At 36.3% G+C, this 26,040-nt stretch overlaps 1 protein-coding gene across 1 annotated transcript in view; it reads left to right on the top strand.

Moving 5' to 3' along the window:
- The window catches only part of AGPS (alkylglycerone phosphate synthase), a 1,624,661-nt gene that overhangs the window by 629,985 nt on the left and 968,636 nt on the right, over positions 1-26,040 (top strand). Inside the window, exon 8 of the mRNA XM_044075311.1 lies at positions 6,418-6,498. Within this exon, the coding sequence (XP_043931246.1) occupies positions 6,418-6,498 (81 nt within the window). The remainder of the gene's footprint in view (positions 1-6,417; positions 6,499-26,040) is intronic.

The following is a 26,040-nucleotide window of genomic DNA, read 5'->3' as shown; positions in this document are numbered from 1 at the left end:
ATTTTAATTTATAAATGTGGACAGTTGATTCCTGTAATGTTAATGGTTTCCAACAATTAAAGTAGAGAAAAAAATATTTTATTTGCTATATGACTCTAAACTGTGATCCTCTTCATCCATCAACAAGAACTGTTTATGGTGTATTCTTTCAGCATGCAACACAACAACTTAGGGGCTGCTATCCTAGTTAAAACTTCATTTCCTGATCCCCTTCTAGGTAGTAGTGCTGATCCTAACTGCAGATGGTGTTATCTAATGTGTAAAAGTAAGTACTTTAACACATCTATCCTGTTTTTAAATATCTAAGCACCATGTCAAAATCAACTTGATTTTATTATAGATACGTATAAACTACTTAATAAAGTCCAGAATCGCTATATTGAAGGAGATGATTGGAATTCTGTAACTGACATGAGAGAGAACTAGTAAATCATTGTTGTACAGCACTAATGTTTCTTTTGTGATATTGGACCTGATGAATGATTTCAGTCTGTTTGATCCCTACCACTTTATAAGCATTACATCCAAGAATACAAGATTTACCTTTTTTTCCAACTGCTATAAGTCATGGTCAAGGTAAGACTTTTTCTCTGACCACTCTAAAATTGCACTAGAAATGGACTTGGCTAATATGAAATCAGGCAAGAACTTTACTTATAAATGGACACTGAATCCTACGTTGCATCAAAAAGATGAAGGAAAGAAAGAGAATATACTATTATTAAAACAATTCTCTAATTATCTTGCTGATGAACAAATTATGTCCGATATACAATGGGCCGATCTTAAATGCAAAATAAAAGGTGTTTTAATTAATAAAGCATCATATTATAAAAATGTATAAAAACAATAAGAAGTTGAATTAAAATATAAATTTGTAGAACTAGAAATAAAATACTCCCCAAAATATAAAGGTGGTATAAATGAACAAATAAATTTGCAAAAATAATTAAATCCTATGTGTCTCACCCAGTCTTCATGGTGTGACACTAATTGTTCGGAGGAATACTCTGAATGGGCCTGGGTAACCTCTAAACCTGTAGTGAAACTACTAAAAATAAAAACGCCCTACTTCATAAAATAAATTGAAGATAAACACACAACAGTGATATCACCCAGATTTTTACTGAAATTTACTCTAATCTGTGTGGGGAACATTAAAGTAGCTCTAATCAAAAGAATTTAATCTCATATCTGAATCAGATCAGTTCACTAAAATTAATCAAGAACAACTAAAGCTGCTATCAGCTTCTTTTACTTTACAAGAAATTAAAGTAACTAAATTTAAGTTAGTCAAAGCTTCTGGTCCTGATGGGTTTAGTTCACATTTATATAAATGTTTCTCACATGAAATTTCAAAAATTTTTCTGTTAACTTATTCACTCCAGTGGACCTCAGGAAGTTTGTTCTGTAAACTTCAATGAACGGAGCCTAAGCCTTTTGACAGAATCAGATTATGTCATATCTCTGGAACCATAGGGGTTATGAAAGAAGTGTAAATGGCAAACCCTTCAGCACAAACTATTTTACTGTGGTAGTATTCTTTAGGTTCTAGGTCTTAAACTGAATTTGATAAATCACAGTAAACATGGTAGCTATTACATTTGTAACATTTTGTAAACAACTTACCATATCTCAACAGCCACTCAAACTGCACACATACTGTCAGCAACATTTTATTCATCTAGCTGACAGCTTTCATACGAGGCCAAGAAGCTCTGTCTGTGTTACTTGGTTGTTGAGATATTTGGGAAATGTGAAAATTATATCTTCATAAATTAATATCATAAAAACAACAGTTAATATCTCTTTACCTGCACTAGACAGAGGTCAAATATTAATGCAGTTGAGTTTTCCATTATGTAAGCTTATAGATGAAATATTTTTAAACCTTTTACATAGCGTGGCTTTGAATTATTGCTGCAGATATGAACAAGCAATATTTGATGCCTAGAGGAGTCAGTATGAGTTAACTGCAGATGCACCTGGAGGAGTCACTCAGATGTAAGGAGTTAATTTACAATGAGGAAGGTTCGAAGGGAAACAGATTTCTATATAAACAGCTCTTGGACAGTATTTATGCCCAACCCCAATTTAAACCATAAAGATCCCTCCAATTATAGATCAATTCCCCTTATCAATGTGGACCTAAAATTTTATACCTCTGTCTTTGCAAAGAGACTAAAATCCATTCTACCATCCTTAAATTCTCCATACCAATCTGACTTTGTAGAATCTTTATCCTTGCTTTAGATGCCTCCAAAACATTTTACCATGTAAACCTTATATATTTGTTTACACAATGCAGTAAACAAAGTAACCGAGATAAGGGAGTAAGGAATAAAAAACAAAGCGTAATTAAAGTAAAACAAAATAAAAAAAAAACCCAATGGCAATAAAACGTAAAAATCAAAAATATACCAACATAACAAATACCAGGAAGAATAATCCTTGGAAAAACTTTTCCAAATTATCACAAGTTTACTGAGCTCTTGCTTCTTCATGGCTTCTTCACTTCCATGAATTCAAACCAAACATTTAAATAACCCTCCATGAATTCAAATTGGTTGCTTTATCCTATCATCCGCTATCACAAAATTAATTAAAATTATTTAAATATATAATGTCATATAAATATAATAATATATATAAAAATGCAAATAATATAAGAAATAAATGGAAGAAAACTAGAAACATTTAAAACATTTTAAAACATATTGTACATATAGTGTCAATATAGTCTCACAAGTAGTTATAGTTAAATGTTATTCATGTATATTAATCAACTTAATAAACTACTTAAAACATAAATACTATACTAAACAAAATCTATACATCCACATCATACAGGGGTAAAACTTTATGGTCCCTATTCTATATAATATAATAAACAAAACATACGCTTCTAAAATAAATATAAGCTCATTAATAATAATATACTACTTATATATATATTATTTAGGTACTTTAATTTTTCTATCTTTTTTAAATTCTGTTTAAAAAAATGGTTTAATGTGAATCTTGTTTGTCATTTCATGGGCTCATTCCATCTCCATCATTCCATTCATTCCAAAATTTTATTTTTATTTATAAGATCTCCCTCTGAATGAATCCTTAACAAGGACTGTATAACTGTAAATTTTTAGTTGTGTGACCAACCAACTGCTTTTATAATGTCTGGCTAAAGCACATTCACTTTCCCTATCTATTCTGATGTTATAATAATCCCTAACCTAATGCTTTTTTTTAAATGATTATTAGTCTTCTACATATAGAACGCTGCACAAGTTACAGATAGCCAAATAAATATATTTGTTTATCAATTCTATTACAATTCTGGCCACCAAAGCTTTCACTCCGCTATCTGCTAATAAGATGCCTTCATCCCCAATTCCAGTTATTAAAGACGACAGATAAAACTGTTCATTCTCTCCATAACTCCTTTAACTTACATATAGAACCTTTATTTCTCTCATTAATACAGAAATCACACTGCCACTCACCAAAAATATGCAACATAACATTACCATTGTCTGCTTCGAAAGATGACCGTAATATCTATTTACCTTAATCAGCTTAGATTTACATAAGTATAGGTTACATTGATCTCATTTATCTTGGGAATTCACTATTCTTCATATCCTACCATCTGGATTAACACGTAAAGACACCTACATTTAATAGCATTACTCATGCTGGTAAAACTTTATATTTCATAAAATTGCACAGACATGAGAAACATGGCTTGGTCAAGATTCAAAGAGATGGCTATTAAATACAAAAGTCTACAAAATCATACTACGTAAATGTAACAGTGTTACATTTCTTTTTGATTGTTGGTCAAAAATTCTAAACTGGATTGCTGAAAACATCTTTTTTCTTAGTTTTATCTATTTCTATTTATGTATTTTGTCTTCCTTTTTTCCTTACTAAATTTTTCACATGCAGCACTTTGTATGTATGTAGTTGTATATAGTTGTGCATAGTTTTTTGCATAGTCAGTCATAGTAGTTTTTTAGTTATATGTCCAGTATGTTATTCTTAAATATTTGTTATTTTGTTTCTAGTATGTTTTTAAATACACCAAATAAAAGATGTTTGGGGAAACTAGAAGAATTTAAGGAGGGGATAGAGGATATAATTCAAGAGTTATTGTAGAAGATAGAAGTTACTTCAGAAGGGATAGTCAGTGAGTGAGATGAAATGAAAATAGACTTTTAAAAGCTAGGTAGAAGTAAGAGAGAGAAAGGGATATGGTAAGTAAGTTATAGGAATTATTTATATGGATTTACACAGATTTAAGTTTTGCATAAGAAGGATAATCTCACAGAAGAAGAAGACGAGAAACTGCAGAGTACTAAAGTTAAAAGAACGCAATGATTGGAAAATGTGCACGAGAGTAGAAAGGTTGGTGTTAATAGTGGGTTTAAAGAATCTAAGTTTAAAGGCCTGTCTTGCCAGATAGAGAACCTCATGTAAATTCAGAATAAAATTACCCACTTCTTAATAAAATTTTAATAATAATAATTAATAATAAATTAACCAGCTTCTTTGGGATTCAACCATTGGGAAAACTGAAACAGATGGTGTTACCCACAATAGAAAATCTGCAGTCTTGTACCTAACCCAGCTGTACTTTGTTGTGATAGACACACCACATCAAAGACTGTCAAGTTGCCCTTCTTTTTCTTGCCTGTAGGAGGAGATTTGAGTCATAGACTCTGATTTGTGATGAGTTGAGTTTTTAAAGCTTTTCAAGCTTCTTTAATGCAGCAGAATTGGCAAAAGTGCATCGAGAAAGTCAGGAAAAGAACAGACATGTTTCAGTAAAGAGAAGGTATGTGGCTGTCAAGTCTGCTTTTGAAAGTTTGAGATTTTTGGCATCGATCACAATTCTGCCTCCAATTCCCAAGACAAAAATAAAAGCACTGAAGAAATAGAAAGGGGATGAAATTTTGATTTTTTTTTTTTATTAATGTCAAGGTCTGCGATCCCAGCATGCTAACATGCATGGGACCAGTGTCTTTAACTCTCAGCGGCCCAGGGAGGATAACTGTGAAAGGTCAGCAGACTGCGGATCTCATCACAGAGCTGCTGCAGCATAAGGGCTTTCATCAGTAGGATATAACAACTAAATTGCATTGAGTAGAAGGTCTTGCTTATGCCAGTATAGCCCTAGGAAGTGGTATTATCTGGTTTGTGTGTATTTTTCTGGCAGTGAAGTTTCCTTCCGCAGTATCGTTTAATTGTTGGAGTGTGTACCAACATCAGTCCTACCAGTGGCCTTATTTTTGTTTACTGAACTGACATTGAGCCCACCTTTATCTGTTACTCTTCCATTAGGTATATTTCATATTGTACAGCCCCACATCAGTTGTGTTCACACACCTCAGAAGCAAACATGCACAGACAGAACAACTTCAAAAGAATGTTTTTTCTTCTGAGGAGAAATGCTTCTTTCATAAACATCATTCTGCAGTGATAGAGAAACCCAGGAAAGGTCCTCTAGTATCCACTCAGCATTGTCACTGTTGATAACTAAATGTGATTCTCTTTCTTCATCTCATCTCCCTTTGTTTCAGTGATTGTCTGCCCCACAAGCAGAACCTCATTTTGTTGACTAGAACTCCCATTCATGAGAATCAAGGCCTCAGGATCTCTGTGCATCCTAAAGTTAAGAAACAAGCTTTCTTCACATTTTGTGAACTAGAACTTATGTGACCAAGGAATTTTTCATGTTCTGCAGTCATAATTTTTGCATCACTTATTCTGACCTTCCTGTGTTGAACTGTATTGTGACCACCTTTCAACTGATTTTGTAGAGTCCTTTCTTCTCGTGTGGTCCTGGTATATGTTGGGTTTACTGTTTGATAATTTTAAGAAATGTGACTGAAGAGACATACTACCTCTGCAACAGTGTTTAAGGGGATGAAGGAAAATATTTTTTCATTCCAGTTAAGATGAATTGCAGACATCTGTGTTTGAAAGTTTATATTCAGCACTGCTTGTGCTGTTTTGCAGGGTTAACTTATGCCCACTTCCTTGCATCCAGCAGTTAGCTGCAACACCTCCCTAGCAATTGATGAGCACTCGAGTCTATCAGGCATTCACTCTTACTGTTCCTTGCTGTTGCATTAAAAGCCCTGATGTGGAACTCCAAAGTTTTACTGCTGTGCTAGTGTGCTGCAAACGTTAATGTCATATTTAGATCAACAAGTATTTTTTTTTTTTATTTTAATCTTTGAATTTTTATCAGGTTGTTTAACTACTTATAAAATTACTAGGTTTGTTTCTAATTATATTGTTAATTGTTTGAAATGCAGTTTTCAGATTGTATTAGGTTATTTACTATCCAAGTGTTTTATTGTTGATAATAATGGTGTCAACATGAATAATACAAATTTTGTTACCTGACAGAATCGAATATTGTGGATTGATGAAAAGAATCTAACTGCTCATGTGGAGGCTGGCATTAATGGGCAAAATTTGGAAAAACAGGTAAGCATGACAATGGCAGATGATTAGACAACCAAAATAATTTTAAGAGCTTTATTTAATGCTTGCATCACACTTGCTAAAGGAAAGTGAACAGGTTTATAGATGCTTACTAGGCTGTTGATCCATAAGGACCTTGTGAAGCCTAGCCATGCATTTCCAAGAAGTTTAGTCTTTGTATTATAGGTATGAATAACTCAGAGCCCTTGTATTATAAGTACAAATACCACAGAATCAGGCAGACCATTTACATGTTACCACATATTACTTCTGTCCAAAAATAACAAAGTTTAATAGGTTAACCAAGGAAGGTTAGAAGTAAAATAATTAAAAATTTGCTGTTGGCTGTGTACATTGATATTTGTGAGAGATGTACCAGGTAATAACAGACAAGTAAAGCAAATTACAGATGAAGTGAGGCTCCTTTAAATCTTTAAGTGGCTATGCATTCAATGGAACAGTCTGGTACTTTTATGTCTTCTTTTGGGGCTTTTCTTAAAGTCTCAAGCCCTTCTGCCGAAGCAGGTGGCACCCCTTTAACCCTCTGTATGTGATCTCCATGCCAAGATAAGAGGCCTGCGTGCCCGACCCTGGCTCCCCCATTTTTCTCGCACTTTCTTTTTTGATGTTGTTCATACATGCATTATTGGAACCATTTTCCATTCTCACTACAGACTTTCATTGTACTGCGGTGGTGGTGCTGCTGTAGCGTTGTCGCTTCACAGTAAAACGTTGTCCTGTTCGATTCTCAGCTAAACCGTCTTCTGTGTGGAGACATGCGTGAATGGGCGTACCTTCGATGAAGGTTGTGCATCAGAGCTGGCAACTCGGCACGTAAAAATCTACTGCCAATCATTAGCAGACCGGAGTTCCGCTGTGGCGACCTCTAACCGGTAAAAGCCGAAAGACACAACAACAACTACAGACTTTCATTATATGGGCATGGTTGCCAGATCACAAATTAGGGCCACCAGTGTTTTTTTTTTTTTTTTTTTTTTTTTTTTAATACTTCTGCCTGGATCACATCATCAGTGATTGCTGCCATTTTCAGCCTTTTAACATGCCAGTGTTGACAAGAAAAGCTTATGGCTTTCATGAGCACCGTTTGCTTAGCAGTGATGAAGAATAAATTAGCACAAAAAAAAAAAAAATCCAAATTTCTCACCCATCAGTTTCAGGCAGACCATGCAAGGCAAAAAGAAAATCAGTCGGACCCGAAGGCATAAGCGTAGACATTGGTTATTATTTAAGTCAGCTGTACCTGTGGTGATCTACTGTTCTTCAGCATTCAACATGGGTTTCAGTCATTACTAGTGGAAAGACTTGAGGTTTTAAATCACTACATGGGCCAGGCAGGTGGTACTCATCCTGTACTTTATCTCTGGGTATGAAATTGGCTGGTAAGGTACTCCTGGCTCCTTGTGGTAGTGGGACCTATAGTGTGCCCACTGTCTCCCTTCACTTATTTTAGTTAGCAGACCCCAAAGCATCCGAAGAACTGTTCCTGAATGACTTTCTGGGTCTTTTTTTTTCCTTTTCTCCTGTGACCAGTTAGCCATCCCTCCCAGCTCCTCAGTTTGCCCACTGTTTCCCTTAGAGCCCTATGACCCATCCTTTCCCTAGGGAAAAGGGTTGAAGATTCTGGGAGTGGTGCTGTTATCTGTGGGAGTGGTGCTGTTACCTGTGAGAGAGTAGTGCTTTTTTATTTTGTGGTCCATAACCACCTTATCCTCCTCTTAGTAGTTTTCAGTAGTCTCCAGAGCTCCACAGGTGCTACTTTGCTCAATGGCACAATATTGCTACCACACTTGCTTAGCTTTTGGACTAAATTATATATTGCTGTGCATCATGGTCCCAAGCTCAGTCTATAGGTGATAAACCTGCATTCCTGTAGGTTTTGGCAGTACATTGAGCCAAAGCCACATTACTCCCCCAGGATAGGCAAGTTGACATCATTCACTCACTTCATTTCCCGTACCTAGCTTCTCCACTGTACTCCAGGTTCAGCTATCCAAGTCTTATATGATCATCTCCCTTTGCCTTCCCACCAGAGGTTGCTGTCTCAATGGGAAAGTTTGAAGCTACCCCATAGATGTTTCTGTGCTAATCTATGGAGCTTTTTCCTTCTACTTCCCTTAAATGCATAATATTGAAAGGTGACTGTGTGGGTTCTTGAACACATGATTCAGTAGTTATATGTCATGCTACCAGCATGTGTTGTGCTTACTTCACTAATCCTTTGTCCTACCCCTGGGGTAACCTCCCAGTCATAACCTTCACTGGCACCATATTCTGTTTTAAGTCAAATCTTATGCTGCTTAGTTGCTCCTTAAGAAGGAGTGGAAAAGTAAATTTAAATATGTTACAACATTGGTGAAATGCTCATATTCTGCTCTGCTGCCAACCTTCCATGTTGAAGAATGAAAGAGCAGATTTAAGTGTGCTAACCAGAAGCAGCCATCTCTGTTTCCTTGTCATTCCACAGCCATGCTGGAGTCTGTCAGGATTCCCTTTTCTTGCCTTAAGTGGGCAGAGAAAGAGTAATTATTTCTTTTGCAGCATCAGGGTTGCTGCATTTGATTTGTGCTTATGAGAATGCAAGAAAGCTGTCTGTTTTTTTACTAGTTGCCTTCCACATGGTGGGAATCTCATAGCAGATTGTGAATCATTTCATCCTCTCAATATAGGCCCTCAGAACCTTAGCAATTGACCACTTTTCTCCAGAGGGTAAATTATGGTAACATTTGGCAAAATAATCTATGCATCTTTTTAAAGTTCAGATTCAAATGGTATTCATTGTTGAACTGCCCTTTTCCCTTCAAGGGTACTCTACACCCAGACCTTGAAGTTCTGTCCTCATCTTTTTGGCCATCCATTTTTTTATCTACACCATTAGAGAAATACCAGTAAAAGGGTCAAGCTAAATTCCCCATTATCTTTCCCACTGAATTGTTAGGTTACATCTCAACTTTATAGTATTCTTGTAAAGTTTGATTAAACATTTGTAGTAAGGAAAACTGATCATGAAAAAAATTCCATTATTTGTGATAATTATATTTCTTCACTTTCAGTGTTGCCACTGTGTCTGAACCACTGTGACAAGTGATTATGGGGCAGAAAATATAGGGACAGGAACAGTGTATTGCCCGAGTCCAGGCTAATATCTAGATACGCATTTATTTTATCAAAATATCATGTGGAAGGAGAAATCTAAGAAAATAAAGCAGGGGAGGGGGTAAGGGAGATAGTGACAGGAGGAGGTTGCCAAAGGAAAACTGGGGACTGGAAATGAAAGTTGGAGGATATAAAAGATGGCAAGGCACCCTTAAGCAAGAGAACAAGTGAAGAGGCTGCTGAATTGAAAGAGACTATGAGAAATGATGGAAGGATTAAATAGAGCAGAGAAAAAAATGATGGGAAGGAGAAGAATTTTTTGTGAATTGTCGAAGGGTCATTTAAGATATGGATTCAACAGGCAAGATCCTTGCATAGGTAGTTTATTACATGTAGAAGGCTGAAAAAATGAGACTGACTAGTGCTGGAGATATTTTGTGGAAATGGTATAGAAATGTGTTTTTTTTTTTTTTTGGAGTGTAAATGGCTAAGGGAGGATATTTTATGAGGTTTGAAGTTAAACAGGAGCAAATTTAAAAAAAAATTTACTAAGATGGTGGATGTTTTATTTGATACATATATGGGAAAGAAGAGGGACTGCAGTATATTGTGAGTGCATATTTTTAAATATGCTAACGCTTAGCTACAGGACTTTAATGGCTTGTGATACACTTCTTTCTAGAATCAGTCACATTGCAAACCTTATTGAGGCTGGTAGCATTTACACAGTATCCATGTTGTTTACTGAACATCCAGGTAAACATCCACATGTTACATTTTGTCTAAAGTGAAAAACTATATTTGTAATGGGTACATGTTAGTCGCTTTACAACCGCTTGACAAATCTTTCATCGAGTGCTATCAGTCAAAAAAATGGCCGAACTAACTAAGCCCCAAACTTAAGTATACCTACTGAGGTTGCACATCAGTGGGAAAAAAAAGTAATCTCCACTGTTACTGAAAGCTGATTCACTCAGATTTCTACCAGTCTGTCTTTGATGAAAGAGTATTTGCTGGAGTGATGTTTCCTTTGTGACAGTGAAGAAATGAATTTGTTTTTCTTTTTTTTTTTTTTTGAAGTTGTGTTAGCAGTTTTAACAAAATGGTTCAACTGCAACCACCAGGAATTCTCACACTGCAGGATAATTTAGCTGAAGTAGCGCAGTGTCATAGTGGGATGAAGCCCTGACTATGGCCTAGGTCACTAGAGTTTTATTGGTGGCTTGGAAGCTTGATAGAACTAGCAATGAGGATGGGTATGCTGATCTTTAGTAAAGGGGGTGTTGTACAATCATAAGCTGTAGTAGTTCTTCAGAGGAAGTATGCATCCCCACGACATGGGGGCATGCATGTGATACCTTTGGCAGGTAATTGGTCAGAAATATGCAGTTAAACAGGGAAAGTTGCTACAGCTCTCACAGTGGATTAGATCACATGTTCATCCAGTGGAGGGGTGAGGCCAAATAACAAATATCCTCATTGCCAGGATGCAGGCAAGGATACAAAAAACCCTCATGGATGCCTAAATAATGGTCTCCCTGGATAGCTGTGAAAAAAATAAGCTGGAGTTCGACTGGAGATGCTTGATGGTTTGTACGTGTGAGGCAAAATGCATAAAGAAAAAAAGATGTTCAAATAGAAAAAAAAATGGAAGGTTTGAATTCAGAAAGTCACTTTATTCCTTATTGTAAGATGAATGACTAACAAGTCTGAAAAGGTAGTGTGTTACATTTCCGTATGTCAGTGGTGAAGAAAGTCTGAAAGTACTTAATACTTTTATCCTTTTTAAGTAAGCCAGAATAACAGCAATTAGAAATAAATTTGTGAATTGTTGTGAGCCTAGAAAGACATTGCTATTTACTTACCATGTGTTCTTCATAAAAGGCTTTAGGCCTTACAGAGACTTTAAGTTTTTATGTTAGTGAGCTAAAGAATTGAGCCAGAATTTTAAGTTGATGCATTACATGCTTCATTAATACACAGAATATTTTGCAGTTAAGAATTGATTAAATAATTTATTTATTTTTTTATTTTATTTTACATTTGTTGACCGGGCTAGTCTGGCTGGATACATGTCCATTTTCAGCAGAGGCCCGAGGAGAAAAGCTCCACTATATACTAGTACATAAAACAGCACAGTAAGAGACTGGCATGTAAGTAACTACAGAACTAATGTAAAAGTAAACAATTTACAGAACAGTATCAATTTGAACAGAAAAAAAAACAGAAAGAAATGTCACGAGGATCCCCAAACCCATACTCTTTAGAGAAGCACGAATTGGAATGAAAAAAAAAAAAGGTGCACTCATTCTTGTTCTGAGAACCAGTATTCCTTCTTGAGAAGCCCTATTTCCTGCTCTGGATTGTCAGTGTCTCCTTACTTGGAAAGAAAAAAATTGAATTTAGTAGATGGTCAACTCTTCAAGGTTGGCAGTTTTCCCATGTATTGAATTTGCCTAGTGCCCTGGCCTATGCACTTCAAACTGTAGACTCTTGTTTTGAATGGATACAAAATAAGAGAGTCATGATTTGCTGATTTTGGATGTAAGACTGGATCATCCCTTCCAAGCCATTATTAGTATAATGCTGCTGAACATCGAGGACAACCATGTAGCTAAAAGTTAAATAATATTGGTCACTTAATTTCCCTTCTGGACACAAAAGATTATTATATTACTTTGCCTAACCTTGTTTTCTCTGCCAACTGTTTCTCTTGAAGTTCTAATGCTCACTGGCAGCCTGTAAATGGTTCATCTCCCAGGCCCATGCTTACAGTTAACAAGGGTACAAGAACTTGTCAGAGATTTAGGATGAATAGCTAGGCTTAAAAAGGCCCTTGTGGTTGTTATCATAGTACACACCTATGAACCTGTTAAGGTGAGAAGAAGTTTTCATACAACACATCTAATTACCCATAATTACTAATTAATTAATAAAACAATTAGTGACTTATACATTCAAAAATATTTATAAATAATAATTTATAAAAAACATATATATATGTGTTAAAAACACTTTCCAATATAATTTCATGTGATATGTAAGCAAACAAAATCGTTACTTTTGTCCACTTTCAACTTTTGATTTTTCAGAAAACATTTTACATTAATGGACTCATTAAGTCCGGGAGGGTGATCTGATTTTAATTTAATTTGCCACTGGGTTTCCCTTTGTAACAAGAAGTTTTTAAAGTCCCCCTCCCTCATATCCCTATGGCACACTTCTAAAATAGAAAATAAAAATTTCTTAAAATTCTTACACATTATACTGTGTTTAAAAAGTGCATTTTTATCATCTTTCATTTTAATACAATACAAATGCTCCCTAATGCGAGTTCTAAGCTCCCTAGTCGACATTCCTACATAAAATGCAGTACATGAAGAACACATAGCTATGTATACTATGCCAGAAGTACGACAATTCACATAACCAGGTACTGAAAAAACTCTATCAGAAGTTGTGACCGAAATATAAGGTCCAACCGAAACATACCTACACATGTTGCAAACATTACAACAGTGCATCCCTTTCTTAACTGTAGTTATATTATTTTTAGACTCCCTACATTGTGTTAAAATTCTTTTTAAATTCCTATCATTCCTCTCGACAAACAATGGTTTGTCACCCAAAATGCTATACATATCAGAGTTACTTCTAATAACTCTCCAATTTTTAGTTAAAATATTTTTGATATGCTTGATATCGGAATTCATTCCCAAGGTGCAAACCATACCACTGCTCAGTTTACCACTAGCCTTAACTGGCTTTGTGTTGATATTGTCAGTCGTTAAACACAATATTGGAGCAAAATCTGTGGTCCGTCTACGGAAAACATCTGTAGCAATATCCGTAAGTTCAACTAATGGAAAACCCCTATCTAAAAATAGGGAAATAATAAAACCAAATTCATTTAGGGCATCAGAATTTTTTGAAGTCATGCGACTAGCTCTAATGAACTGCCCTTTCGGAATATTAGAGATTACATGTTTTGGATGTCCACTTTTATAATGAAGGTATCCATTGTTAAAGGTTTGTTTTCTGTGAATTAAACTATGTAACCTCATATCCTCACTGTCCCACGTTAAATTGACATCCAAAAAATCTATATTGATGCCATTACCCCCAATAACAAATTGGATAAATGTTGAGAATGAATTCATATCTCTAAGGAACAAACCTAAATCCAAGTCCTTATGGTCCAAAATAAAAAAACAAATCATCAATAAAACGGCAGTGGAACATGATATGATACTTATTAACCAAAAAAGGCATGAAATCACGTTCCCACATTGCCATAACTACATTGGCATATGCAGGAGCAGCTGAAGACCCCATAGCTGCTCCTTTCTTTTGCCTATAATAAGTCTGTTCAAATACAAAAAAATTATTTTCTAAAATAATCTCTAGAAACCTACATATTAAGGAGACTGTTCTTTGAGAAAACCCATTGTGATATTTCAACAAGAAATTATTCACTGCTTCTATTCCTAAATCATGAGGTATACAGGAATACAATGATACTACATCTGCTGTAATCATCACATGTAATGTGGGATCAAAACAAAATGTTGTCAAAAATGTGTTTAATTTTGCTAAAAAATGCCAAGAATCCTTTAAAAAAGACACTTCTTGTTGAATAGTAGGACCAAGTAGTGCATCAATAACCAATGCTAAACCTTCCGTGATGGAATGAGAAGAAGATACAATGGGTCTAAAAGGGGGGTTTTCTAAAGACTTGTGAGATTTGGGAATTCCAAAGAAAATCCCTATACGTGGATGTTCTATAACACAGAAATCATACAAATCACCACTAATGTCACCCTCCATAAGGGCTTCATATAAATATGAATGTATAGCCCCTTGTCGTTTATGTATCTCGAAAAGTGATATTAATTCATATTCTTCTGTATTGTTCAGAAGTTTCAAAACCCCTTCCTTGTAGGATTCTGTTGTCATAACAACAATATTGTTGCCCTTATCACTTTTCATAAATCTCATCCTATCACACAATGCTTTCAAATTATTTAAGGCATTTAACTCACTAAATGAAAGGTTATGATCTATTTTCCGTTTTTTATCTAACAACTGTGAGATATCTTGTAAGCAGAATTCCTCAAAAATATTCAATGTATGATGTAACCTGGGACAAAAAATTGATGGTTTCAAAAAAACTTTATCAGTTTTAGACACATCATGTAACAAATACTGTAGATTAAGTTTTCTCACATACTTTTTTATGTCCACAGTAGTTTTGACATAATCAGCCCTAGAACAAGGTACAAAATTCAACCCTAGTTGTAAAACACTCAACTCCACAGGAGAGAAAACATAATCGGTCAAATTAATGACGCTAAAAAGACTGTTAGAATGATCTAAGTACATTCTTGGGAAATCCAGCATATTAACAAACAAACCCAGCAGGTCCATTTTGTTACTTCATGAATGGTCTCTCAATCAGTCAGTGACAGAGAAGATTTTCCGTCATTGAGGCCAACCCTGCTGCAATCTCCTTGCATCTCCCCACAATATCATGTGCAGCAGTTTTTTTAGTTAAAAGTTAAAAGGGTGCCAAAAGGTCTTCGGACATAGAAATTCCCCAATGGGGTTAAGGTTGGGTCTCCCTTTCATGATGAGCTTTGTTGCAGCTCTTTGATCGGCATGGGTGTGAGCTTATTGAATGCTTGGTGAAATACAACCAAAAGGAGATAGAAGGGTTGATTGCTGAGTCGGAAAATTGGATATTATTATTCATAATGACTTGTTCTCAGAATATCAGAATGACTACTTGTCTATTTTCAAAAAGGTTGATGGGGACATAGATCGGATGAAGAATAATAAAATTAAAAAATTTGAAAGGGACCACGTTGCTTACGCAGAAGGTAGGGCGTACCTGAATCCGCCCTCAGCCAATAGGAGAGAGAATATGGCCAATGTACATCAATGGGAGGGCTCTCCTAAACGGGATATCCAGGCGGCCGAGGAATCACCAGTCCCTTTAGAAGGGGACTCAACAAGTGGGCCTTGGAGGTCCAAACGGTTGGAAAATCAGAGAAACAGGGGCAGTTATGCCAAATACAACAACAGGAATTACCAGCAAGGGAACTACCGTCAGGGGAAGTTTCACTTCAACAAAAGCTGGGAGCAGAGGTGAATTTTTGCGAAACGTCTATTGAAAGTGGAACTCAAGGTACTGCTGTTGAGGGTTTTCCCTTTTTTTCTTCCAATGCACCTTTTGAATTGGTTCAGAACTCTTCAGGGGATTTTATGTTGTATAGTTACAGTGACAAAGTTTTGTATGGAGCATGCCAACTTGCTGAGTAGGGGGAAATTGTTTGAACCTGCAACCAATTTTAAAACTGAGAACTTACTTCTTGATTTAAAATTATTCCTTAGGAAAATGTGTTTGAAATTGTTGTTTCACGGGGAAGTTTAATGTGTGGTTAATGCTTTCAAGCGAAGCAGTACTTTCAACCCACCTTTGCCTTTGCTGCTTATTATTTTTGAAAAACTAGTGGAATATGAATTCAAGAACTTAAACTGTGACAAATCGGTTTTATATAACAGTCTGAATGCCCACAAGTCTGCCTTACTAAGGGAACTTTCTAAAAACAAGCAAATCAGGGTTATGAATCCCGACAAGGGGGGGAGGGATTGTGATTATGGGGAAGGATGATTACATTAACAAGATGTTGGCACATGTTAATCAAAGTGAGTTGTATGAAGAAACTTCCTTGAATATTGTCAAACTGGCATTTCAGCGTATTGACTATTATTTGCAGGATATGCTGGATAATCAGGAAATTTCATACAAGCTTTTTGGGTTTTTTCAAGTTAAAAATCCAGTTGTGCCAGTTATTTTTGGGATACCCAAAATTCATAAGTGTATAAGTGATCTGCCTATGAGGCCATTGTTAGTGGAATAAAGTCTAAAATCCACCCCCTTGGCAAGTATGTAGATTTGGTTTTGAAAAATTGCTTAAATCCCTTTGAGCATATATGTAAAGACTCGTGGGGCTTTTTAAATAAAATGAAGAAGGTGGAATTTTCAGAAAAATATGCCTTTATAACTATAGATGTGGTTGAATTATTTAATGTTATTCCCCACGATGTGGGGTTGGAGTGGTTCCACGACTTTCTTATTGAATGTACATCATTAGGCAACAATACCGTTAATGTTTTGGTGTTATGTATGGAAGTGGTTCGTAAATACAATTTTGTGTTTATTGATGGACAATATTTCAGGCAAAGGAAGGGAGTCGCGATGGGGGCGGCATGTGCCCCCCCACCTTTGCCAACATTATTCTTCTTCAGTGGGAGAGACGCATTCTTTTTCCCCATTATGGGGAGAAACCTGGGAATTTATTCCTAAGGTTTTTGGATGATATTTTTGTGGTGTGGGACAAACCTGTTGATGAGATAGAAGGGTTTATTTCTTTTTTGAATAATTCTACATCCTTCTTGAAATTTACCCATCAAGTGGACATCTCTTCAATTAACTATTTAGATGTCACTATTTACAAAGATGTGGTCAACCGTAGGTGGGTTAGTACTATATACCATAAACCTATGTACAGTAATAGCCTTTTGCACTTTGAAAGTAACCATCCCTACCATCAAAAAGTTGGAATAGTTAAGGGCCAGTATATACGGCTCGCTAGAATGGTGTCAGATTGGAATGAATTTGGAAAAGAATGTGAAAAGATGAAGGTTAGGTTTCAAGGGAGAGGTTACCCTGAGGGTTTGGTTGTTCATTATATGAGCAAAATTCAAGAGAGTAGAATCAAGGGGGACATCATCCCTCTTATTGATAGCAGTTTGGTACAGGAGGATATTGGGTTCCATAGAGATCTTGGAAAAAATAGGGTGGACCTTAAAGAAGCATTCATTACTCAATTTTGCATTGAAGCTGGTGTTATTAAAGATATTATTTATAAATATTTGAATATTTTCTCTCTGTTTAAAGATATGGCCAATGTGGTAGAGGTAAAACCTCCTATAGTATTTAGAAGGGGTAGAACTATCAAAAATATGCTCGAGCAATATACTATCGATTATGGGTCCATCAATTCTTATAAAAATGGGGCACATATAGGTGTACCAATTGTCCCCAATGTCGGATGGTGTTGGAAGGGGATCAGATTGAAATCAATTCCAAAATTTCCAATCCCAATTCTTACAATACTTGTAATACTATTGGGGTTGTATATGTGGGTAAGTGTCTTAAGTGCCCACAATTCTATATTGGAAAGACCAAAAGGAAATTTAAAGAGATGTTGTATGAGCATGGTTTAGATGTAAGGAAGGGGGATTTGAAAAATGCCCTTGTGAGGCATATTGCCAACTTCCCGGATCATGCCTTTGGGTTTTTTGTTTTGGAGTGTGTGCCTATGGATTACCGAGGTGGGGGGTCCGTGGGAGAATATTTTGGAAGCCAAAGAGTTATCCTGGCAATTAAGATTGAATGCCACGGTTCTGCCTGGTTTGAGTGATAGTTTATCTATTTCTAGTATACTTGGATTAAAATCATATATTGTTTAAAACAAGTTTGCAAGGTTTATTTATGAGTTGTGTGAATGTTATGGGGACATAAAATGCATTCATGTGTCTTTAAACAATAGGACTTATTAGTTGTTGATTGATTAATAATTTTCATTGGATAAGGTTTCATGGGGAGGGGTATTTAAAATGCGGTGCTGGTCTGAACCATTATGATTCTGATGAAGTTTTTTACAAAAGCGTGCGCTAAATATCTATGTACTTGTGGAATAAATTTTAACTATATTCATATCTTTCTACATTTTTGGCCATATCTTTGGTTTGGATTGCTGCTCGTTGCTGTTTGGTGCTTTGTGCTGTTGCTGTTCTATGTTGTGGTTACGCAGCAGGTTTTTTTACTCTAATCCCCCCTCAGGGGAGACACTGAAAGATGCTCTAGTCCACATTTGCCTCTCTGGTCTACTGTCTGACTATCCCCCCATTACCTCTGACTCAGAAATTCTTAAAGAAAGCACGTCGGTTGAAGACCTGTTATCCTAATTGTCCCTTTTTGGGCTTGCCACCTGTGGTTCCCCTTCCTTTGGTCTCATCTTTAATATCTGCCATGTATACTGGACCCCAGTCCAGACCTCCTTTCGCAATCCCTTGAGGATAAAACATCCCAGTATTCCGAGCCTCAAACTAACCACATGGTTTATGCAGTTCCTTTAATAGCTAGACAGCCAAGGCTTTCCTCCTCGATTAGACATGTACTTTTATCGTCCCAGAAAGCTTCTACAAGGAAAATCAACAAGAGTAAATGGAAATTATTCTCAGTTTGGGCTTTTAGTAAAGAAATTGAGCCCTTCACTGCTCCTGCTGCTTCAGTTCTAGAATTCTTGGCCTCTGTTTTCCAAGAAGGTGCTAGTTACTCCACAATCAAAGTTCAATTGACAGACGTATAAAATTTTCATTCAGGACGAAAAAGCTTTTTCCTTGGCATCTAAATTGTGCAAGGCCTTTCTAAAAGGCACCTTCTAACTTATGCCACAAGTGAAGATCCAGCTCGTCCATGGGATTTGACAGTAGTGCTTCAGGGGTTGACACAACAACCTTTTGAACCTTGAGCTAAAAATGATTTCAAATATTTGTCTTGAAAAACAGCATTTCTAGTAGCAATTACTTCTGCGAGGAGAATTTCCAAACCCCAGGCTCTGTCATCCATATCCCTTTACATTGTTTTTCACAAAGACAGAGTTACTTTATGAATCTATCCATCTTTTTACCTAAAGTAATGTCTGAACCCAGTATCAACCAAACAATTCATCTGCCTTTCTTCTTCCCTAATTTTTCAAATAAGGGAGAGTGCATGGTGCATCATTTAGATGTACATCGACACTTACGTTTTTATCTACACAGGACTAAAGATCTCAGGAAAACTGACAAGTAGTTTGTTTCTTTCTCACTGAACAGACTGAGATCAGTGGTCTCTAAAGTTATCCTGGCAAAATGGATTACTGATTGCATTTTTTTGTATACTCAGCAAGGCCTCTCCCAATCAAAGCCTCCTAAGGCTCATTAAACAGATCCGTGGCCACTTCTTCAGCCTTCTAGTCCAGGACGTCTATTGATGACATCTGCTACCTGGTCCAGTGCTCATACTCTCATTACAGACTACATTTGACTTCTAGAAACAGAGCTGCTTTTGGTTTGACAGTTCTGTGGAATATCCTTCCATGAGGGCCACCCCAAGATTCAAGTAGCTGAGGACTCTGTCCCATACGTTGAAAAATGAAAAGGACAACATCAGATATTAGTTATGTGTTTACTGTAACTATACATCTGTGTTGTCCATTTTCATTTTTCCTCATCTCCCTACTCTCCTTACCCCTTTCCTGTCATCATCTGGTGTGATGATCTGGACCTTATGGAACCTTTTTAGTTGTAGATTTGAGCCCTGGCTTACTGTAATTTTCATTCTTCCTACTCTGTCTTAGCATGTATAAGGCAGCATACTCAATCTGAGGTGCTGTAGGTTAGCTGGGGAATTATGGGTAGAGGGTGGGGCTCAAGAGTTGGATCTGTAAGTCTGAGATATGCAGCCGAGTTGGATCTGTAACCCCATCTGTTGAAGAAGAGTGGAAATGGACAACACCGATTCACAGTTATGGGGAAGACATAACTTTAATTTTTCTTCAGTCACAAGTAATATATTTTTTTACATCAAAAATGTGAAAGTGCATTTTGGTTGTAATAATATAGCTTATCCATATACCATCAATAATTGCATGATTTCTTTAGTGGATCAGTATAGCAGCCTGGTTACATTACATTAGCAGATTACAATTTCTTCTTTAAGTGTAATACTTTTGCATCATTAGAAGTTGTTGCTTAACTATAGAACTTTTACTGAATGCTGTCTTATCAAGAAAGGTTGCTGTTCCCCTTCCTCTGTACTTTTCTCTTTCAGGACCCATTAAAGAGGTGCAGCTTTGCCTTTCACAGTAAGGTATTTGGGAATGTGTCATTGGAGTACAAAAATAGGTTAAAATCTGTACAGCTGTTGTCAGTTTACTGTTTATATTTTTTGAGAGCTGTCTCAAATCTCTTAACTGTTCTGCAACATCAACAGAATGGTTTGGAGGGGCACGTATATTTCACTGAGGATACTGCTGCTGTGGAACAGACTCCACATCTACAAACAGCAGAGTTCATCCTTGTCCATTTTCAAGCGCAACTTAGATCTATGGATGGGAAACAGAAGAGTTACCCAGGACTGCCTCATGTGCTACTAATGGATAGATGCATCTCCTAAAAGCTTTATATCATGCATGGGTCCCTCAGATTTTCTATGGTTCAATCACAGTTATTCTCATTAGAGCTAATATATAATTATTGATCATGGGATGACCTATCAGCCTTTTTCTATAACTCATGGCAGGAGTTATAAAGAAGTGTATCCAAAATTGCACAAGATACCTCCTTCTGTTAGATTTGGAATATTATGGGTTTGTTAACAAGAGACTTTGCCTTTTTATTCTTCTGGTTATCCAGATCCCATTTCCTTCTTTAATGCTGGAGAAAAATAGTCTACAAAGAAGTGGTGTTATTACAGAACCCTGTGGTACACCACTGATAAGCCCTCCCACTGGTAGATGGATGATCACACCACAAATGCCTTATGTTATTTTGCTCACCAGTATTTCACCATTTATTGACATTTTTACTCACCCAGTGATTTTAATACATGGAATAATGCTGAATGCCATAGCAAGGTTTGAATAAACAGTGTGTGATGGCAGTCTCTCACTAACTGTGTTATTAGTTCAAAGAATACTAGAAGATTAAAAAGGCAAAGTCTGTTAACAAACTCGTAATATTCCATATCTAAGAGAAGGAGGTGTGTTATACAATGTTGGGTAAGTTCTTTTATAACTCTTGCCATGATTTTACATAGAATAAGGCTGATGAGTCTAAAATTGGTTGAGTGTAATGTTAGTCCCCTTTTTGAACTGGTGTCATTACAACCTGTTAGCATAGCTCATGGATGTGTCAGCATACACGTTTAACATGATTGATGGGGTGTAGTTGCAGGTTGTCAGGTAGTGCTACTTTTCTGTGCAAAATAAATGATTTTCTTTCTTGTATACAGAACACTACAGTGTTCACTGGAAAAGATCCCTTCCTTAATTAAGCCCTGTCCGATTCTAATCAGCCACACCTTGTTTTGAAGTCACTGACCACCACTGAGGAAGAATGTAGTACATTCTTACACATTCAGGGTGCCAAATACAGAAAGTCCAAACATATCTGTTTGCAGATAGTGATTTTTTGTATGCATTTATTTGCTGACTAATTGTGTAAGACTTTTTACTTGTGTGATTATGCTCTGCAGCTGAAGTACTCTAAAAAAATTTTAAGTCTGTGCTTCACAGTTTTGAGCTGCCGAGGGTTCAGGTCATTCCTGAAGAACAGTCCTTTTGACCAGCTCTCTAACCTGATTAGCACATGAATCAATAAAAATAGAGAAATTAACTAATAACTTGCTTACATTTAACAGACTCTTATGTTCTTTGTTAAACTGGATTTCCCCAACCTCATGATAGCCAACATGCAAGTCTGCTGCTTGCCTGACTGAATGTTAGGGAGTTTGTAAAACCTGACAAAGTATAGTATCCCCAGTAAATTGAAAGTACTGCAGATGGTGGTGTTTTGCCATTTCATTTAGTTCTTTTGAGAGCCTGAAACCATTTCAGTGGAACTGCATTTTTAAGTGGTTTTATTCTAGTTCAGGTGTTTCACAGATGGCATGGCCAAGCTGATACAGAAAAATGAGAAGCAAGTTGCTGTTTAATGTATTGGAATGCATGATCTGAATTACAAATAGATGGTGCTGCATGCCGTACAGGAAGCTCTGCCAGATGGTTCTGCATTAAAACACATCGCTTCTTGAGAGAATTAAGTTCAGGCAATTTACTTGGATATTTTGCAGGCCTGCTAAATATCAAATTAGGGTGCACACAATGAGAGTTTCAGTGCTTTAGTTATTGGAAGTATTTAGATTAATTTGACAGTACTTTGCAAAAAGCGCGAGTGCCCCATGTGAATTGCAGTGGAACACTAACACACACAGCAGTGGCCAGGAGATAACACAAGTAAGATTTGCATGGCAGGTTGCTTTCCTGAAGTTTAACAAAGGTGTAACACTTGTACTTTTTCCATTTTATGCACAGCTTGGCTAAATGAAAGTAGAATGAAAAAAAAAATCACTGTTTTGCTGTGCACTGCCTTCACTTCTGTTGCACTTTCTCCTTCAAAACATGAATGCACAGTTTGTCAGAGTTCACAGTATTTTCTGTCTTTCTCCAGACGTATAACTCAGTCATAGTGTAGGACTGTCTACAAATGACACTCTGTTATCTTTGAGTGATTTTTGTCATCATTTAGTCAAAATAGCAATTTATTTTAGATTAATATAAACTGTTTTTCTAAACTCGTTGTAAATTGGATCTGGTTATTTGGTGTATTTGTGGTATGTGGTTTTTATAAGTGTTTGCAGTTATGTTTAAAGTGCTCTGATGAAAGCTGTAGCCTGGAGACAGCCTATTTCAAATAAAGTGCATACATATGCAAAGTATAGTGATTTGTCTTAATGTGGGCTAGGTTGAACAGCAGAAAGTAAACTGTTGCATGTGTTTAAAGTTTCAGAATGTGTTGTATTGATTTGGAGCTGATTTCTGTTGATTAAAGCTGTCGATATTGAAGTATCCATTTAGAACTTACATTAGCTTGTATGCTTCTACATTTAGAGATGATAAATGAAATGTCACTCACTTTTGAAGTGTTTTGTTTTTGGTTTCTGCAGCTTTTATTGTTCTACTTGCACAGTGACATTTACATTCAATGCCTCTTCACTTAGGCAGCTCGTAAGCTCCTGGTATGCAGCAATTAGGTCAGAGTTGCACAGTATTCATGCAGGCGAATTAGGGAATCAAACCCAGGTATATTTAAAGTTGTTCATATGACTTTGCTATACTGCCAACTTGGAAAAAAAATCAATTTGGCTTAATACCAGGCTGTAAGTACAAAAGAGCAAGGCTCTTGATCATCTGACCATATAGTTAAGCCATACGCAGGTGAATGTTCCAAAATTTAGAAATGAATTGGTTATGGCATACGAATGACTAAATTTGTCTTTCCCATTTAACATTTTTTCACAAAATAACACCATCATCCCCACACACCAATCTACTAGGTGTTGAAATTGACTGCACATTCACATTTCCCAAACTGTGAAAAAAGTACATAAAAAACTTGGAACCTTATATAGGAATAAACACTAGTTTACTACAAATACTAGGATTGCCATCTCCCAAACGCATTTAATCTCTACACTGCTATATGCAGCTCCTATACTCACTGACCTACAAAAATCTGAGGTACAAAAACTTGAATCCTATTATAACAAAATAGCCAGGTGTGCTACAAACTTACCAGCCAGAGCCTACCACTGCTTGCACTCAAGCAACTTAGATGGTTAGAGCCCCTCCCCAACTCCTTCACTATATCCAATTAACCATGGCCCATAAAATTCTCTATGAACCAGAGAAAACACCAGCACTACAATCATTATGTCAACCCTATACCACTAACAGAACCTTACGCTCCTCTAACAAACATCACATAAAAATCAATGCATCCAAAAGTCAAGCTGGAGACTCCCTGTTCTCAAATTATATAGGAAAAATGTTGAATATACTTCCAGACAACATAACTACCATTGCATCCCTAGGCCAATTTAAAAATAAGCCCATCTCCTAAACAAATGGCTGTGTCCTTGCTTTACCCCTGACTAACATCACTTTCTCTGTCTCCTATCCTGTACTTCCTCTGGGTATCCGACAATGTATCTACCTTCACCACCTCTGAATGCCTATTCCTACTTTTCCTGTCCTTCTCTCCGTACTAACTCACTGATGTTGAGAAATAATATCTCTGGCTTCTCTATGTGATCAGTTTGATAATAGTTGTAATTATGAGTTTTCACTTGAAGCTATGATGTGTCTGTTTGTATAGCATTGTAATTTTTTTTGGACATTAATCTGCAAACTTATTGTGATTACCTATTCATTTGTTTTTTAATGTGTAATAACTATATTAGCCTAAATTAGTATCATCACTTTGCATGCTATGTATTTTACTATTTCTGTATGTTCAATGCGTACATTTTGTATACTGTATATTTTTTGCTATTTCTGTATGTTCAGTGTGGAGCTTTCCTCCCTGGGCCTCCACTGAAAAAGGACGTGTCCAGTCGGACTTCCCCAGTAAAGAAATGTAAAATAAAATAAAAAAATAAGGTACCTAGTGAACAAAAATTAAATAAGTGTATGTGAATGGTGGTAGTGAGGGACTTTAAATGCCATCACAGCTGCATTAGTATCTGCGTGAAGTAAATAAATTAAAATAAAGCATAAACAAAGGCACAGAAAAGTGGAAGGTTTGTTTATTTGACTACTTATTGGATGAACCTGTCCAAGAGTCCATTTCAGCCACAATGTATTGAGTCAAGTTATATACATGAAGCATAGTAATCAGTCACAATTTACAGTTCACTTAATACCCATATCTACATTTGCTGTTTGTACACCTGGCAAGTGAGCTGGTCCAAAGACCCTTTTCAGTCACAACCCAGGCCAGAAGTAACAGTAAAGAAAATTAGAGAATAGTACAGAAAATGTTATACATGACAATTACATAAGTAATCACTTGTTTGATTGTTGAATATTTTAAACTTGCAGACATGCTAGGACAGAAATTGTATTACATAAATCACATTTGACAACAAATAAAACACTGAGGTAAGAGCAAACTGCACTCTGCAGTTCAGCATTTATGTTATGTATGGTATATATATTGTGTTATAGTATTTGTTATGCATTGGATTATAATATTGGTTATATTTGATTCCGTGCAGTGGGTTATAGTATGAGTTACATTTCAGAATTTACATTTTAATGCAGTACATTAGCTAACAGAATGCATTAAATTTAAAGGATTTAGTTTGTCTGTGCAATACTATGCTACTAACCATTATCCCTGTAGCAATTGTACTGTTTCACTGTGGAGATGTTCAGAAACGGCTGATTTAAATTCTTGGAGAGACTTTTGGGTTACTATCTCAGGTGGGAGTTTGCTCCATAGAGTCGAGCCCAATCTGGAAAATGCTCATTCTAAGCCAAAGACTGTAGCCAGTGCCTTGCAGGGATAAATCCATGACTGTGAGCCAGTCAACTCTTGTTCAAATAGAGATGCAGGCAGGTAGGATGGGCATGCTTATCCTGGTGGGAGGGTGGAGGTGCACACACTTTTTTTAAACATTTTTATTAACATCGCACAGTATGTAGTGTACACATTCAATTAGAAAAGAGAAAATAAACCATTGCAGCAATTTTC

This window comes from Protopterus annectens, chromosome 6.part0, assembly GCF_019279795.1.
Source record: "Protopterus annectens isolate FY-2018-M chromosome 6.part0, PAN1.0, whole genome shotgun sequence".
Taxonomy (NCBI): Eukaryota; Metazoa; Chordata; order Ceratodontiformes; family Protopteridae; genus Protopterus; species Protopterus annectens.
This window is presented reverse-complemented; position numbering and strand designations above follow the sequence as displayed.